We start from the raw sequence: 16040 nt of genomic DNA on the forward strand, positions 1-16040 counted from the left end.
TCTGTCTGTCTCTCTGTCTGTCGGTCTGTCTGTCTGTCTGTCTCTCTCTGTCGGTCTGTCTGTCTGTCTGTCTCTCTCTGTCGGTCTGTCTGTCTCTCTCTGTCTGTCTGTCTGTCTGTCTCTGTCGGTCTGTCTGTCTGTCTCTCTCTGTCTGTCTCTCTCTGTCTGTCTGTCTGTCTGTCTGTCTGTCTGTCTCTCTCTGTCTGTCTGTCTGGCTGTCTCTGTCTGTCTGTCCGTACGTCCAACTAAAATTTCCTTTCTTTGTAGTTCCTCAAATAGAGTAGAAATCCCATCATAATAATTTAAAGCTGCACTAGGCAACTTCACATGTTGGCGGCTCCAAATGGCAACGTTACGTTACGTTTTTGAAAATTAAAATTAATTAAAGCTACGCACCCCCAAATTTGTGGTTCGCCCCCGCCAGCCGAACTACAAGAAAAACTGTTTTTAACTAATTTCATTTTTACCTATCTGACATAGGTCAGCCAATCTAAGCACTATGTTTAACATAGTATTATCCCTCTAAGTTCTGATTGGCTAATTCAGCCAAATAAAGCAAACTAATACAAGGAAATAAGAACATAAGAATAAGTATAAATATAGGGTGGTGAGTAAAAATGGTAAGATTTTATAATTTACCATACAGTTTCAATGTCCTCCTAAGAAATGATGTGACTGAGTAAGAAACTGCAATTTTCTTATTAATTGTTCAAAGTTTGTCATGGCAGTGAGCTGGCAATGGCAATCATTTCCCTTTTTAGTATTATCATGATAATTACATCCAATTAGGCCCACTCTCAAACATTGCTTTATTGGCTTAGGATCATTTTAGTTTGCAATTACAAGTACAATGGAAAATGGGATATAACTGGGTATTACAATTAGGTTCTCCTCCAAAAAAGTTGGATGGAGGCATGTTGACACAGAAACATAATTTTGTGGTTTGTTAAAAAAAAAAACCCTAGTAAAGTCGCCCATCAAACAGTTGTGACTGCACTCCCAAGGATAGCAGTCTAAACACGGATCTGTTGCAGCCCCATTTCGTCTGGTATTTATTCATATATTTACATAGAAATCTTGCGTAGTGCAGCTTTAAAACTATTTTCTGATAGTTTCTGAGTGTGTCTGTGTTGTCTGCTCTTCAGATGACCCTGCTGCAGCAGAACTCCCAGAGAAACACAGTCCTTCTCCAACACTGCAGGAATGGCCGGAGAGCAGCGAGACCGACGACACGGAGCGGCCGTCTTGTTCCACATACCCACCGGAAACTCTTCCGGGAAACTCCTCGTCGCCGCCCTTTACCCAAATAAGGGCGAGCCTCCCCTCTAGCTTCCCCGCCGTTCCGGAAATGCCTCAAAGCGACGACGACCAGAAAAGCTCGACGTCCAAGTTCGACGTCATCGTCATCGACTCGCTTCCCGACGACATGGAGGACGGCTGCGATGGCGCGTTGTCGTGGGTACGAGGCGGCACCGGGGGCGCCGGGGAAGACGTGATGCCCCTCGGGAGTCAGGGCAACGCCAGGTCTCAGTTTCAGCCTCTCCCATGTATTCAGGTCACAGGCAGGCAGAACCCAAACAGTGAACTGGTGTTCGATGGTAATGGAGCGTACAATAATCGCCTTCCCACCTTTAAGAATCCCCCCGTCGCCATGGGGACGGCAGACACCCAGCAGCAGCAAACGCCGCCTCTTTGGTCCGGTATGCAGCAGATGCCTGACGCCCCCCTTCTCCCTCACCTCAGCGCCAATCATCCGCCGTCCTCCAATCACAATCACAATTCTCTCCCATCGACCAGTCAGAACCAAGAGTCCGGGCCCGTAGATTCTCAGTCCCAGCCTTGCCTCCCGTACGCTTGCGCCTTCTGCGCACGCCGGTACGCCCACCTGTGCCAGCTGCGCATTCACGAGCGCGTCCACACGGGGGAGAAACCGTACCAGTGCGCCCAGTGCGGCAAGAGCTTCGGCCAGTTCTGCAGCCTGAAGCGCCACCAGATGGTGCACACGGGGGAGCGGCCGTACCGCTGCACCCAGTGCGGGAAGCAGTTCTCCACCTCCAACAACCTGAAGGTCCACCAGAGCGTCCACACCGGGGAGAAGAGGTTCCACTGCTCGCAGTGCGGCAAGAACTTCTCCTTTCTCAGTAACCTCATCAGGCACCAGGCTATCCACGCTGCCAAGTAGGATAGAATAGGAATAGAATGATCCTATAGGGGAGAAAGGGGTAAGTTGAGCCTGTGGATAAGTTGAGGCACGCCCTTTTACCCTTTTACACAAAATGAATCGTGGTCACAGATTCAAGAAAGGTAATTCATTTCCCGGAGGAGAGCAAATGGAGAATGTTTCAAGAGAGCCAGGTGAAAAACTGTGATTTTTGCTGTCAGGTGATTTCATCATGGTAAAGATGTCACAATTCTTGTATCTCAATGGAAGTAGATATGTTTAAGGTTTTATTATATATTTGTTTAAGGTACAACAGAGGTCAGAAACTTTGCAAGAAGAGAGTTTTGCTGAGTTTTGTGAAGCAGTTTTATCAAAATTCTGGTTTTGGGGTAAAATGTGCCACACAACTTTTTGTTTTGATGGGTCGTACTTCTGAAACTGTATCAGCTACAGACTCGTTTTGTATGTAACATACATGTATATGTATACAAAGCAATTTTTGTTTGAAATAAACATTTATTTTACCATATTATATTATACCATCACAAAATGTAAAAAAAAAAAAGTGGCTCATTTTACCCCTTTCTCCCCTACAGTTGCTTTTGTATTGCCTTTCGTTGTTACACGTTACACTGTTTTGATTAGTTAACATAACTTGGAAAACAAGCATGAAAATCTGGTTCGCTGTTGACCACCAATGACTGTGAAAAGTTCAGCTGTGACCAACTTTTCTCGGCCAACAAGCTCACTGACCGTCCACGCACTGTCTGAGTTTCCCTGGTCGCTCAGCTCTATAGGAAATCAATGGACTTTCAGTGGCTTGTTGATAGTGTTGCTCGCAGTGAGAAAGCAGGGTTAGAAAGCCTTTTGTATTGTAACCTGAGTATATTCTTCACACACTGTAATGACACACTTCCTTAGATTTATCATGCATTTACAACCCCAAACGGCCAAACATGCCCCGCCTGCCCCTAATACGAAGGTCACACAGGAGGCGTTTTGAAGGCTGAACAACGCAAGGCAAGAAATCCCTTCTTCTTATGTATAAGCCTTTCATGTTGCATCCCGCTGCTACAGGGGACGAAGAGAGAAGTTTGTGAGAGGAATAAACTGTGAAGAGCAGACATGAATGTGCTTTGTGTTGTTAAAATGACACAGTAGACTGAAAGTTGGTTTATCTTGTTTGTTAAAGAATGGTTTTTCGCAAGATGGTCATCTGTATGGTGGGATGTCTATAGAGGTCTGGTATGTATGTGCGAGTCTGGGAGGTCAATTCAGTTCAGGTACTAATGGGCAAAGTTGAGGAGTAATATTGTTTTTCTTGGTGGAAAATCATTTGAAATGGCATTCAGCCCATGTGAAACTAAAATTCTCTATTGTAACCAATGGAAAATGTAATTATTTTAGGCTTAATGGCAGAACCTCTAAGCTCTAAAGGGGGAAACACCGCAGTAATGGATTACATGTAACCAAATTACAACATTGTGATTGCAAGAGCTTGGTAAACACAAACTGTTCATTACTGTAAAACAGTAATCAGGCTGTAATAAGATTATCATTCAGAAACATGTTTAAAGGGGAATGGTGCCATCTCTATTGTGATATTATGGGTACAAACATATGGTTGAAATCTGCTGTAGACCTACTTTAACAGACCAGGTTAATGTCTCTTTAACTATGCAGCAATGTAATTTATTTCCATTCTTTTTCAAGGATTTCTGTAAACACTACACATCCCTAGGTTGAAAACCCAACAAGGATCAGACTAAATTTAGTAAGTTAGGGTCTCTGAAAGTCTGAAAAAGCTTAAGAACCCAAGCATGGGCATTTCAGTAGCATTCCACTTTTGAACTAGCTTATGTACGCATTTCATAATGTGTACAAAATCCTGAATTAACTCTTGATTCTGAAACCTGAAAATAATTCCTGAGGTATAAAATGCGAGTGAGTGCGTATAAAGGGACTCCTCGACAACTTAAAGCCCAGACATTTTGCTCCATTGCCTTTTCTTTCTCTCTTCAACTCTTGCTTTGAGGCAAAAACTGAATGTGTGTATCTTGAAGTGACCGACGCTTTTGTACTCGTGCAACGTAATGAGCCGAAAGCTGTCTTTTAAACAAATATTGTTGTGGCCTTTTTGATAGTTCATCATCTTCAAATGCTATTTATAGATGTTCTCTCTTCATTTACCAATTTGTTGTGTAATTGGTCACCTTGTGCTGCAACATGAGCTCAAGTCCAGGTAAAAGCCTGCTGCTGCTGGCAAAATTCTCATCTCACACTTCTGATACATACAGTATACATGTGTAGTACACTCTACAAGTGCATTTACCTATGAAAATGACTTTGAACTACATCTTCCTACTGTGTATGACTGTGGAGATATGCTGTGTGAAACTGTTTTGAGGAAATAAATGAGTACAAATGAGGATAGGATCTTTTTGTGTCTTTTTGTCTGTTTATTACAGTAGACTAATTGGGCCATGGGCACTTCAAGGCTGGTAAAAAAGCCTTGTTATTTTCCATTCAACTTCAGTTAGGTTTAGTATTTATTTTTTGTGAGTTTAAAAACGCCACCCAAGCTGCAACCATGAGTAGTACATGATTTAGTTACATTACAGTTACAAGGGTACAGAAGAGGGTTAGAACCATGTGAAAAATTTTAGTTCTGAGATTAATCACAGAATTATGACTTGAATTCTGAGAATAAAGTCAGAACTCTGAGATTAAAGTCAGAATTGTGACATTAAACTCAGAATTCTGACATAATCCTCTGTGGTAAAGCCTTAGATTACAACTCCATTTTCCTGTAATTACATATCAATAATGATATATAACCAGATTTAACACAGCTACTTCTGTTGCTACCAGCCTGCTGAACTTGGCTGAGTTCTTACTGGACAGTTTGTTGAATTCGGTTTTGCATTAAGAAAAACAAATTGTTGCGAACCGAGAGGAAAGCGGTGCCTGGCCTCACTCTTTCTTGCATTATTAGTAACTTGTACTATAGCTGAGATTTTAATACGTTTTGTTACTGTTTCATTAAATGAGGGAAATGTAATTTAAAAGTTTACTTAAACTGTTTTATGACAGTTGCATTTCTAATATGCTTGAAACACACTTTTAGACAATAATCCAAGATATCTTGAGCCCTAGAGTTACATTCCCAGCCATGTTTTCCAGATCAGGTTGCTCTTAAATTTAATCTCAAGGAAAAAATGGATGTGTTCAAGGGATAGTTTCTTGACAAAAACAATGATGTGGCTTTTTCACGACTCTCTCTTTTTTATTTGTACACAATCCGTTCACCTTAAAGGCCCTGTTCAGTGATAGTGTGCATTGCCGAACCGTAGACCGTAGTTGAGTGTATGGAATCAATCTATAAGCGCATTTACACTCGTTATTACGGTATACCCGGAAGTAAACAGAAACAGACAATTTGATAGAAAATACTTAAATTTTTTAAAAGGCAGGTATTAAGGAGGATGGCTGGGTTATTTCACACGCTAAAAAATTGCACGTATGCCCACCCGAGGCTACAATCTTTTTGAATAAACAACTAAACCGTTTTGTTTGGGGGATACAGCGAGGCAAAGCGGTACGATACGATGGCGAATTATGTGAATTTCCACTCTCAGCTGGCGTCCATCATGGAGGTTTTGGCTAACGCGGCGGTGGCGGAGATCTGCCAGCTTGTCGACGATGGTTTCGCCACCCTGAGGCTGGAGATATCCAGGACCCAGAGGGAGAACCTGGCCATCAAAAGCAAACTGCGGCTACTGGAGGTCCGTTCAGGAGAGCGGTGCGCCAAGAGAGCCCCCGTACCGTCGCTGGTAGTGACTTGTGCCAGGAAAGGTAGCCCGGTCTAATAACCTCGACACGTTCCGTTTTCTCCTGTGTGGAGAGAACTTCACGCCAAACTCCATTCAAAAATCTGGAAATTTAACGTGACCGGACGTCCATAATACATAAAATATAACTCAAGGTTTTTACTGAATTGTCGGTAACGACTCTTCCATTCGGCATACATACAAGTCACCAAGCAACAGTTATTTCAATAACATTTCAACTTTTAGAATTGATTCACACTGCTCGCTACCGCACAGACGGGGTGTGTTTTGGTGGAAGACGACACTGGTAGTAACACTCGAACGGGTTGTAAAAGTAGAGATTTTATTGAAATTAGACAGTTAGTTATGATAGACATATATGATTATATGGTTGCCGAATCGAAGAGTGCATCCTAAAAAAATATTAAAGGCTTTAAGTTATGTTCTACGAGGTGTGTACGTTTGCCTGTTAGCCAGGTAGGCCAGGTCAAATTGCCAATTTTTTAAATAAAGTTTGGCTTGGCTTTCTCTCCTAACATGAATCGGTAGTATACATGTTGGTAAATAGTGTCAGACTGATTTGAGTCATATGAGGCTAAGGTGTTTTAACTGGAAAAGCATCAATTAATACTTTTCTGAAAGTAGGAATTGTTTTTTGTTTATATTGGTCGTTGTTTTCTTTATGATCAGGGGTGCTGCTAGAAATTCCTGGTCCCCCGACTACATGTCACATTGAGGTCCCCACCCTGACGCATGTAGGCTAATTTAGTACAGTAACACTTTGAAGGGCCTGCTCCAGCTCGGGGTCCTATTAAAGTGGCCCTTCCTTTTCCCCTCACTAACAGCTCCCCTGCTTACGATGGTCACTAACAAGAGGTCATAATTTAACCACCTCTTTGTTTACCACTTCACTGTTAACATTACTCATTAAGCATTAATGAGTGAATTATGAATCAGCTGTGAAAACTGTATGCCTAAACCTATTGCTCATAAATATTGCATTTGATTTGTAAATGTGAAGATGGTAATTTTTTATATTGCTAAAGATAAAATTAAACTACATTTATGAAATTAGACTATAACACTCATGGCTGACACTTGTATGCATTCATTGTCCCAAGTTTAATGAACAGGTACATTTATAAAGTGTATACTAAGGATTTGTCTTGGTGAGTTGGTGCATATAAGATAACATACATTTCTCTGATTTCCCTTGGATAGACCATCATGTTGGAGAAGAGGGTTCCACCAGTGCAAAAAGAAATGGAAAGTCCACCCTGTTGGGGAATACTGGCTCTCAGCTCTCAGGGGTCAGTGCTGTAATTTGTACAACGGTCCACTTGTCTTATTCTCTCTCTTTCTGTAGAAAGAGATCAACCTGTAATACTCTGACTCTGTGATAACTATATTCACTCCATTTTCTCTCCCTCAGCCGGTGGGTGTGGCAGACCCGCCAGTGGAACCAGAAGTGGTGGTGATCAAGGAGGAGAGGCTGGAAGACGAGCTGACAGGCTGCAGCGTGCTGGAAGACCATCAGATAGCTCCGAGTAGCAGCAGTACGTATGGAAGGGCATAAGATACAGAGTTAGTTATTAGGTTTCTTTTCAGGGTTGGATTAAAAATTTGGTGTAAAAATATTCGACCAGTGAAACATTGGACTCACAAAAGCCACTTACCCATGGGCTCAGGCTCAGGATTTGGACAGAATTTCTAGGTTTTTAGGTCAGATTTGGCTCAGAGAGGAGAGGCTCGAACATGAGCTGACAAATTGTAGCATGCTGGAGGACCGTCAACTGGCTACTGGGGTAAAATATTATGACAGCAAAATGACAGCAAGAGATAACTGTTGAAAAAAAAAAAATGAACTTCAGTACCCAGAATTTCTGATTGAAACAGTCCAATTTTTAACTGAATTGCTGCTGGTCGTATTAGTTGGTATTATTTAGCCCCCTTATGATCAGACAGGACACCAAGGGTCACTGATAGCCTTCAAATTACATGCCTGCCAGTTAGTCATGAAGCTCAGTTTTGAGCAGCCTATGACTAGGTGAAATGACAGATCAGGTCATTATGACTTTGCGGTAATGCACTGCGGTTATTTGGGGCCACTAGAGTTCAACTGGCATTGTTCTCATCTGGCCAAACGAACCAAACTAAAGGAGGAAATGCTCCAAGCATGTTTGGTGTGAACGCACTCTTAGAAAATTTTAACTCTGAGGTCATAGTTTGAAGGTATGGAGTGAATGAATGGGAGATCAGTATCTCAGAGAAAGGTGAATTGATGGGACGGATGGTCTGAACCAGTGTGTCCTCTACCATTAATTGCCATGGTGGGCCACCCAGCCCGTGCAGCTGCCACCCCGTCTGAAACAGTTAAATTCTCGGTTTCAGTGGAGAGTTTTGCAGTTGCATGCGGTTTTAAAGAATTTCAGTAGAATTGGTTTGAGTTTAAGACATGTCACATAAATGTTTCAGATGTGTTTCCACCCAACCAAAAAAACATTCTGGGGACAACACTGATCTGAATGTATGGAGTACAAGAATGGAAGATTGATATTAAATGAATAGTGGATTGTGGAGTGGTGGAGGTTGATGGTTTGAACATATAGGGTGTAAGAATGGGACAATTATCTCAGGGTTGTGGGGTGTGGTTGAGTGTGCATTTAAGGGGCGGGTTTATAAGAGGGGAAAAAAGTAATTCTGGGGAAAAAAAAAAATCACGTCAAACCTATCAGTCAACCTATCCAACCTAACCCTAACCCTAATGAAAATACAACAATCCCGTACAACTGTTTACATGACTGTTAAGCAGTGACATTATGTCCGTGTTTTTCTTCTCTCTCTTTCTACCCTTTAGTTGGGCTTCAGTCTCGTTCTCTTCCTGCCGAGAGTGACCGCCCTCTGAACGTCAACGCGTCCCTGAACATGAAGGCAGCGGAAATACCCAGAATCAGCCTCTCGGGTCGGTACGAAATGGAGGACTTCGCCGAATCTGAAACTCAGCAGCAGCAGGAAGAGGAAGAGGAGGAGGAGGAGGGTGAGGAGGAGGGGCAGGCTGGCAACCTGAAGATCCAGCAGACGGACAGCGGGTACAACACCCACGGTCGGCATTCCCATCCGCCAGACCAGAACCACGGATCGCTAATGAGAAGCTCCGGACCAAACAGAGCCAAGGAAATCACAGACCTGTTGCCTTCTCAGACTGAAGAAAGCAAAGATGCGTGCGATGTGGTTCGATCCGTTGCAGAGTCTAATAGTAGTAAGGTGCTCGATGCAGAGACTCCACTGATAAAGACGCTGGATACAGACATGGCTTTGACAAACATTGACGTGAATGGTTTGTGTGGTCCTGTGCCTTCTCTGGCAGCAGACTGGAAAAGAGAAGCAGTTGAGATAAGTTCAACACCTGTCAAAATGGAGGCAGAAATGCAGCCTTCTTGGTCCGAAGGGACCGCTTTTGGGACAAATCTGCCCTTAGTTCCCATCCCTAGAAAGGACAAAGAGGAAATCCAGATGAATAATAGTAAATTAATAACTAACTGTGCTGCTAATAGTAACAGCCTTTCCTCACAGAGTCACTACGGAGAGAGTGAATCGGCAGAGAGCAAATCCAGCGAGCTCGACACCGGCGGCTTCGACTCCTCCTCCTTCGACGATCTGTTCTCCTCCCCAGAAGTGGCTCGATCTTTGATTGCTCCTCACAAAGACTCCGCAGACGCCGTCGGAGGCATAGAGGAGCGTCTGTCTTCGTCGTCTTTCCCGTTCCTGACTGGCGGGACCGGTTTCGGGAACTCTCCCCCGTCCGTGTCGGACCCTTTGGCCGACGCAAGCTTCAGGAACCCTTCCTCCGACTCTCGGAGCAGAGGCTTCCCGAGCGGCCCGGAGCGGATCTTCAGCTGCCAGCAGTGCGGCAGGCTGTTCTCCAACTCCCGGGACCTGGTGGTGCACCAGAGGTCGCACGCCGGGGAGAGGCTCTTCCACTGCCCGCTCTGCAAGAAGCCCTTCCTCCACCTGCACCAGCTCAAAACCCACCAGCGGGTACACACCGGGGAGAAGCCGTTCAGCTGCGCCCAGTGCGGCAAGCGCTTCTCGCAGTCCAGCCACATCAAGAGGCACATGAGCGTGCACACGGGGGAGAAACGCTACAGCTGCGGCCTCTGCGGGAAGCGCTTCTCCCAGGCGTGCAGCCTCAAGGTGCACCAGGCCGTCCACACCGGAGAGAGACCCTACAGCTGCACACAGTGCGGCAAGTGCTTCTCAGTGCTGGGAAACCTGGTGAGGCACCAGAGCGTTCACATTGGGAAGTGAAGCGACTGAAGAACGAGAACTGACTACATGCTGTTTACATTGCTCCTGTTGAGTCTTATGGAAGTGTAATGTGTAGACCAAGTCAGTAGGGGTCCTTATAATTTCTGTTAATATTAGGGAATGTATTTATCTGGCTCGGTAAATATTGTCATGTGCTGTTGTAATTTATACATAATGTTTTTCAATAATAAAAAATGTTACTTTAAAAGGAGTGTGTGTTTTTTAATTCTACCGTTGTGGAAATGAATAAAGCTGTGTGACTGCCGTGTTGCATTTGAAGTGAGGCTGAACAACAAACTGACGTCATCAGGGGGCGACGCTCGCACCCCGAAGAGCCACAACATCTCGACCACATCAAGAAAAGGTTGACAGCAGGCCGACACGCCAAATCAGACACTGTGACGCTTTGCATGTAGTCCGTGGGAAATCCGTGTTTCACCGACGTCGATCTCGCCGCGGTCGCGCGCCGCTGCACTAACTCGCGTGCATCTGGTCCTCCTGTGTGCATGAACAGAAGAAATGGCGATGATGGCGGACTGTGTTGGTTTCCAAGCGCAAATCGCCTCGATTATAGAGATGCTGGCCAATTCGGCGGTGGTGGAGATCTGCAAGCTGGTGGACGACGGCTACGCCGCGCTGCGCTCCCAGATGGACCAGGAGAGGGAGAAGAGCGAGAAGGAGAACGACGCGCTGCGACAGAAGCTGCGAGACATGGACGTGAAGATGCGGAGCTACGAGAGGAAGATGAGGAGACGGAATCAGCGGGATGAAATGCACACCGTTCATTTTAGGCCACCCGAAGGTAAAAAAAAAAAAAAAAAAAAACATGGGAGGGAAACTGGTCTGGTCTGGCCTGTTGCGTTGCACAACCCCTCCTCGCGGGAATATATGCACCCTACCCTGCTTAGTACTGTCTGGGGAAATCTGTTGATAGAGGAATATTCCCCCCCCCAAAATCCCATTGGGATCATTTGTGCATTGATGCATTTAAGCCATATACATCAGATCAATACGAGTCCATAATAGCCCAGCACAGAGTGAGGATGCTGGCTGTCAGCGTGTCTGTTCCACCCGGCTCTAACTTGTCCAGACTGTGCTGTCATGATGGAGCTCTCTGACAGTAATGGGCTCTAATTGCTGCTGCAGTAATGTGGCTCTCAGCTCTTCAGATGGTGGAAGCAGCACAGGCTCCTTGGCACACCAAAAGTAGCCTACCGATTGCTTGAAAATGTCACAGCCTTGCATAGCCATCACATATCAAACTACAGTAATGGTTTGATTTACATTAGAGCAAAAGGTGTCAGGTGCCCAGACTTTAAAGAGAGCAAATCATAGACCAGTAATCAAACACGGACAGTTGTCTCTTTATCCTCATATGGACCTTACAATGCTAAATCCACATTTACTGTAGCTGATTCAACAGGGCAAATCCTAACTTCTGCTGTCTGTCGCAGTGTTAATGCCTTTGATTGTATCTGACTGTGACCAGAAAGACTAAACTGATTGAGAATCAGCTGTGCTGCTCTGAAGTACTTGATAAATACCAGCCATCTTTATGCCATTGTGTTAATATCTGCCTCAACTTCACTATTTATATTTGTCTAAGAAACTAATTTCAAGCATTGAAGCATAAGCCTTTAGATCAAAATGGCTTTAAGAGAATGAAAAACATAGAACATTCAATCAGGTGTCCCCAAACTTTTGACGGGCAGTGTACATATTTTACATAGGAATACAGCATTCAAGACTATCAGAAAGCACAAAATGACTGTTAGGAGTACATTTAAGGCTGCAGGAGCTCAATCAAAGACAGTATTGGGGGAAAGGATATGAAATAGATTTTATATTGCAATGTACCTTGAAGTAGACAGCAAAAAAGCCATAGCTGGGCCACCTAAGAGCTTAATAGGCAGGGGAAGCCCTTTGTAATGGCAACGCTCAGCGTCCTGTGTTAATTTTCCAGGGCCTGATGACCATCAGCCTCTGGTGCCGCCGCTACCTTCCGTCTGTGAAGACAAACCCTTCCATCACATTTCAAAGGTAAAGATTCATCTCTACGTCCATTAGCTTCCATTCATTCCTGATGAATTTAGCTGATTTCCTGCGTTCGCTCCATGTGTTTTCCTGCTTTTTTGTGTTTTTCCTGATCACATCATTGTATTTATGGAGTCGAACTTTAGCCTAAGCTTGATATCTAATGCTAAAGTTCCATGCAACGTAAAAATAAATACATCTGCTAAAAGGAGTATTAAGCCGAGGTTTTGTAGTTCACATTATTTACACCCTATGGAAAACACAGTTCCATCACAGTTCACAGGTAACACTCAGTCCTCAGATGCCAGCAAAAATAAGTGAATTCTGATCTATTGTCTAATTTTACCCATTAGATTATTTAATAGAGACAGTGCAATTCAACACCCCAAACAGGATTCATTTTGCATATTATAACTGAATTTGAAAAATTACAACTTAGTCAATGAACTCACGTATTTGCAGTTTTACCAGCATTAGATTTAGTGTGTGTTGGGTCTGGCCAGCACTCTGTCAAGACTTTGCTACTAAAACACTTCCCTGAACAGTCATAAAGGCAATAGATGACATTCACCTGCTTTCATTTGCCATGAATGCAGGTTGAGTCAAGGGAGGACCGTGATGAATACAGAAGGACAACAGAGAAACAGACAGTAAAATCAAGCGGGAAACATTTTGAGGCAGTGTAACACGACTGTATCGCCTTAAGCAGGAATGGGGATAGAGGAATTGGCTGAGGTCAAAGTTCACTCACTTTAGTCCAGTCTAATTAGCATAGTGTTGAAAAGCCTATGGAGTAACGGCTGTTATAATGACTGATATGTCGAGGGTTATAAACTAAGAATTTGAAATTAAAAATGCATCCAGAAAATGCTGATCCCCAATTGAGTACCATTACTATAGTGAAGTTTCTTTAGCTATTCTTTAGCAATCCAACTTGCTAGCAAGGCTAGAGAACTAGCTAGACAACAACACAAACCAATAATACTGCAGCTATGGATGAACTAAGTTACTATCATGGAGAAATTTGACCTTTTTAATGTTACAATTAGTTAATGCAGGTTTGAATTTAAGATTACCCAGTTTCTGATGCAATGCTTATGGAGAACCTACAAAATTTGTATCTGTGATTAGATGCAATTTAGAATGTGTTAAGTACAATACTTTACTCCAAACAAGTAAAAGTAAAATGACTGAAAAATGACTAAAATGACAAAAAAAACATGCAAGTACACAATAAAGCTACTTAGTTACAGTAATGAGAGAAAATGTAATTTGCTATTTCCACCCTTGCATTGCGGCGCATGCTAATCGATCCGAAGCATCAGCATTCATTCTCTTACCTATCATCTCTTTGAAGAGTTGTTCTAGTCTGGATTGCGTCCAAGCCCAAACAGGCACATATAGCTTTCACTCTCATAGTGGAAAGGGATTGGATGGAGATGGATATTACAGTGTTGAAGTTGCTTTTGTCTCACAACAGGAGGAAACCAAGGTGCTGCCACTGGTCAAGCAGGAGAGAGTAGAGCGAGACGACTGCAACCTGGACCTCAAGGTAGAAGTCAACATCCGGGCAGAGTGCGGCCTGTCTACTGGTGAGTGTGTAAGCAATTGATTAGAAGTTTTGATTGATTGAGCCACTCATTCACTTGTCTTTTTAGCATTGAGTATGAGCAAGTCATTGAGTATTACCGTTTTACAGTCTGTTGACAGCAGACACAGCCAAATCATGTATTTGGTTGGTAGAAATACACAATGGATATTCAGATTTGATTCACCAGCGATGTAAAAGAACATGGTTTGAATTGGAATTTACAAGCAGGGGACACTTTTTTAATTTTGTACATATGGTGCCAAAATGAAAGTTGAGACAACGTCTGCAGTCGTTGATAGCTGCTACCTGCATCACTTTGTGAAATCAGGACCTACAGATCTTTCTGATTGCAGTTCAAAACAGAGGTGTGACTCGAGTCACACGACTTGGACTCGAGTCACCGTTTTAATTGCTTGAGACTTTACTTGATGCATGAAGAGAAGACTTGAAACTTGACTTGACTTGGGTTCTGGTGACTTGGGACTTGACTCTGACTTGTACTTTGATGACTTGAAAAGGTTTCTAAAGTCTTGACTTGAGATCTTGTGTTTGTGTAAATGACTTAGATTGAAAGTGATGAGATTTGTTCCAGCAGACGACTGAATTTAAATTCTGTTTTCTGAATTTGTATGGAATGATTTCATTTATTGAAGTTGAAACTGATTATAGAAATCAAACTCATGATGAAGTTTTTATCCTAGTTAAACCATATTGCATTGAAAAGTCCTAGATATTTAGTTTTCTTTAAGATATTAAATTAATACTAGACTCTGGATTTGTTCTGACTTGACTTGCTGTTCTACATTTAGACTTGAGACTTGAGCCTCAAGACTTGAGACTGACTTGGGACTCGAGCAAAGTTGACTTGGTCACACCTCTGGTTCAGAACAGTTTCCAAAGCTGTTTTAGTCAGATTTCTTTACCGTGCCGTAATATATTGCGAACATTTTGTGCTTGTTTGGTGTTGATCTTGGCCTCCTCCTGCACATTGCCATCCATCAAATACTTGCTGGGTATAGTTTCTTGGTTTACATGCCACTCAAGCCATTCAGTAACCGCTTATGTTGGGTGAATGGGTGTACTGTCATCCTGGAAGAGACCATCAGGACAGAAACGCTTCCACCATTGTATGAAGATGATTCATACAGGCTTTGAGCCAAAACATGCCAGAAAGTGCATCATTATTTACTCAGGTGTTTTCTTTATTTTGGTGGCTACCTGTACAATGGTGTATAAGTTTCCATTTTGAGATATTTTTTACTTTTCTGACCTGCACCTTTTTATACAGTGGATATCAAAAGTCTAAATGAAACGCATTAAATGAGACTTTTTTCACTTTCATTTGGATGTAGTTACCCGCAAAATCAAGGTAAAATAGAATTATACTAATTTCTGACTATGTATTAAACATAATTGTGTTAAGATTTAACTAATGACATTCCCTGAGAAAAATCTGATGTAATGGACGAGACAATTTGAAATGGTATGTAGACCAATATATGTGAGGATGCATTTTTGAAATCAACTTGACCAGGGTTGTACTGTGCACAAAACTCTGAACTCAACAGCTGATGATACTGGTACATGGATCAGGCTATATGTGTGGTGTAAATCAGAACATTCTTGCTTGGTTAAAGCCGGTCAGTAGCACTCAGGACATTTTGCGAAATCAAAGAAATACCCACAATGTTTCACACATCATCTTCTAGAATGAGATATTCAGAGGCTGCAGCAAATATGAGCTCCTGAGCAAATACAAATACATACCATTTTATGGCAAGATGCTGTACCATCTATACAAGGTTGGAAAGCTAAAAGGAAAGATCAAAGAAAATGAAGAAAAATAATCACTTTTACAGAGCCTTAGGTGGAAGCCTGAGCAGTGTGGTGGGTTTTGCATGGAATAAGGCATTGAAGGCAATCTCCAAGAACTAATGGTGAAATAAAAAAAAAAAAAACATTGATCTATCACATGCATCAATATGAATGTGGAAATCCAAGTGCAACAAACTGTAAAATTTGGATTGATTAGCATTGCATTATTAAGCATGAACTGAAATGTTAACTATTTCTTTGAAAATAATGATGAATAATGATTTGTGAATTAGTGTATATC

The 16040-nt window shown here is 42.7% G+C and overlaps 1 protein-coding gene across 1 annotated transcript in view; it reads left to right on the plus strand.

Moving 5' to 3' along the window:
- LOC139925043 (uncharacterized) overlaps positions 1-16040 on the plus strand; it is a 64542-nt gene that overhangs the window by 10806 nt on the left and 37696 nt on the right. Inside the window, exons 5-10 of the mRNA XM_078290151.1 lie at positions 1838-2178; positions 5742-6016; positions 7213-7301; positions 7424-7547; positions 8849-8953; positions 9116-10253. Coding sequence (XP_078146277.1) covers positions 1838-2178; positions 5742-6016; positions 7213-7301; positions 7424-7547; positions 8849-8953; positions 9116-10253 — 2072 coding nt within the window. The remainder of the gene's footprint in view (positions 1-1837; positions 2179-5741; positions 6017-7212; positions 7302-7423; positions 7548-8848; positions 8954-9115; positions 10254-16040) is intronic.

This window comes from Centroberyx gerrardi, chromosome 3 (assembly GCF_048128805.1).
Source record: "Centroberyx gerrardi isolate f3 chromosome 3, fCenGer3.hap1.cur.20231027, whole genome shotgun sequence".
Taxonomy (NCBI): Eukaryota; Metazoa; Chordata; class Actinopteri; order Beryciformes; family Berycidae; genus Centroberyx; species Centroberyx gerrardi.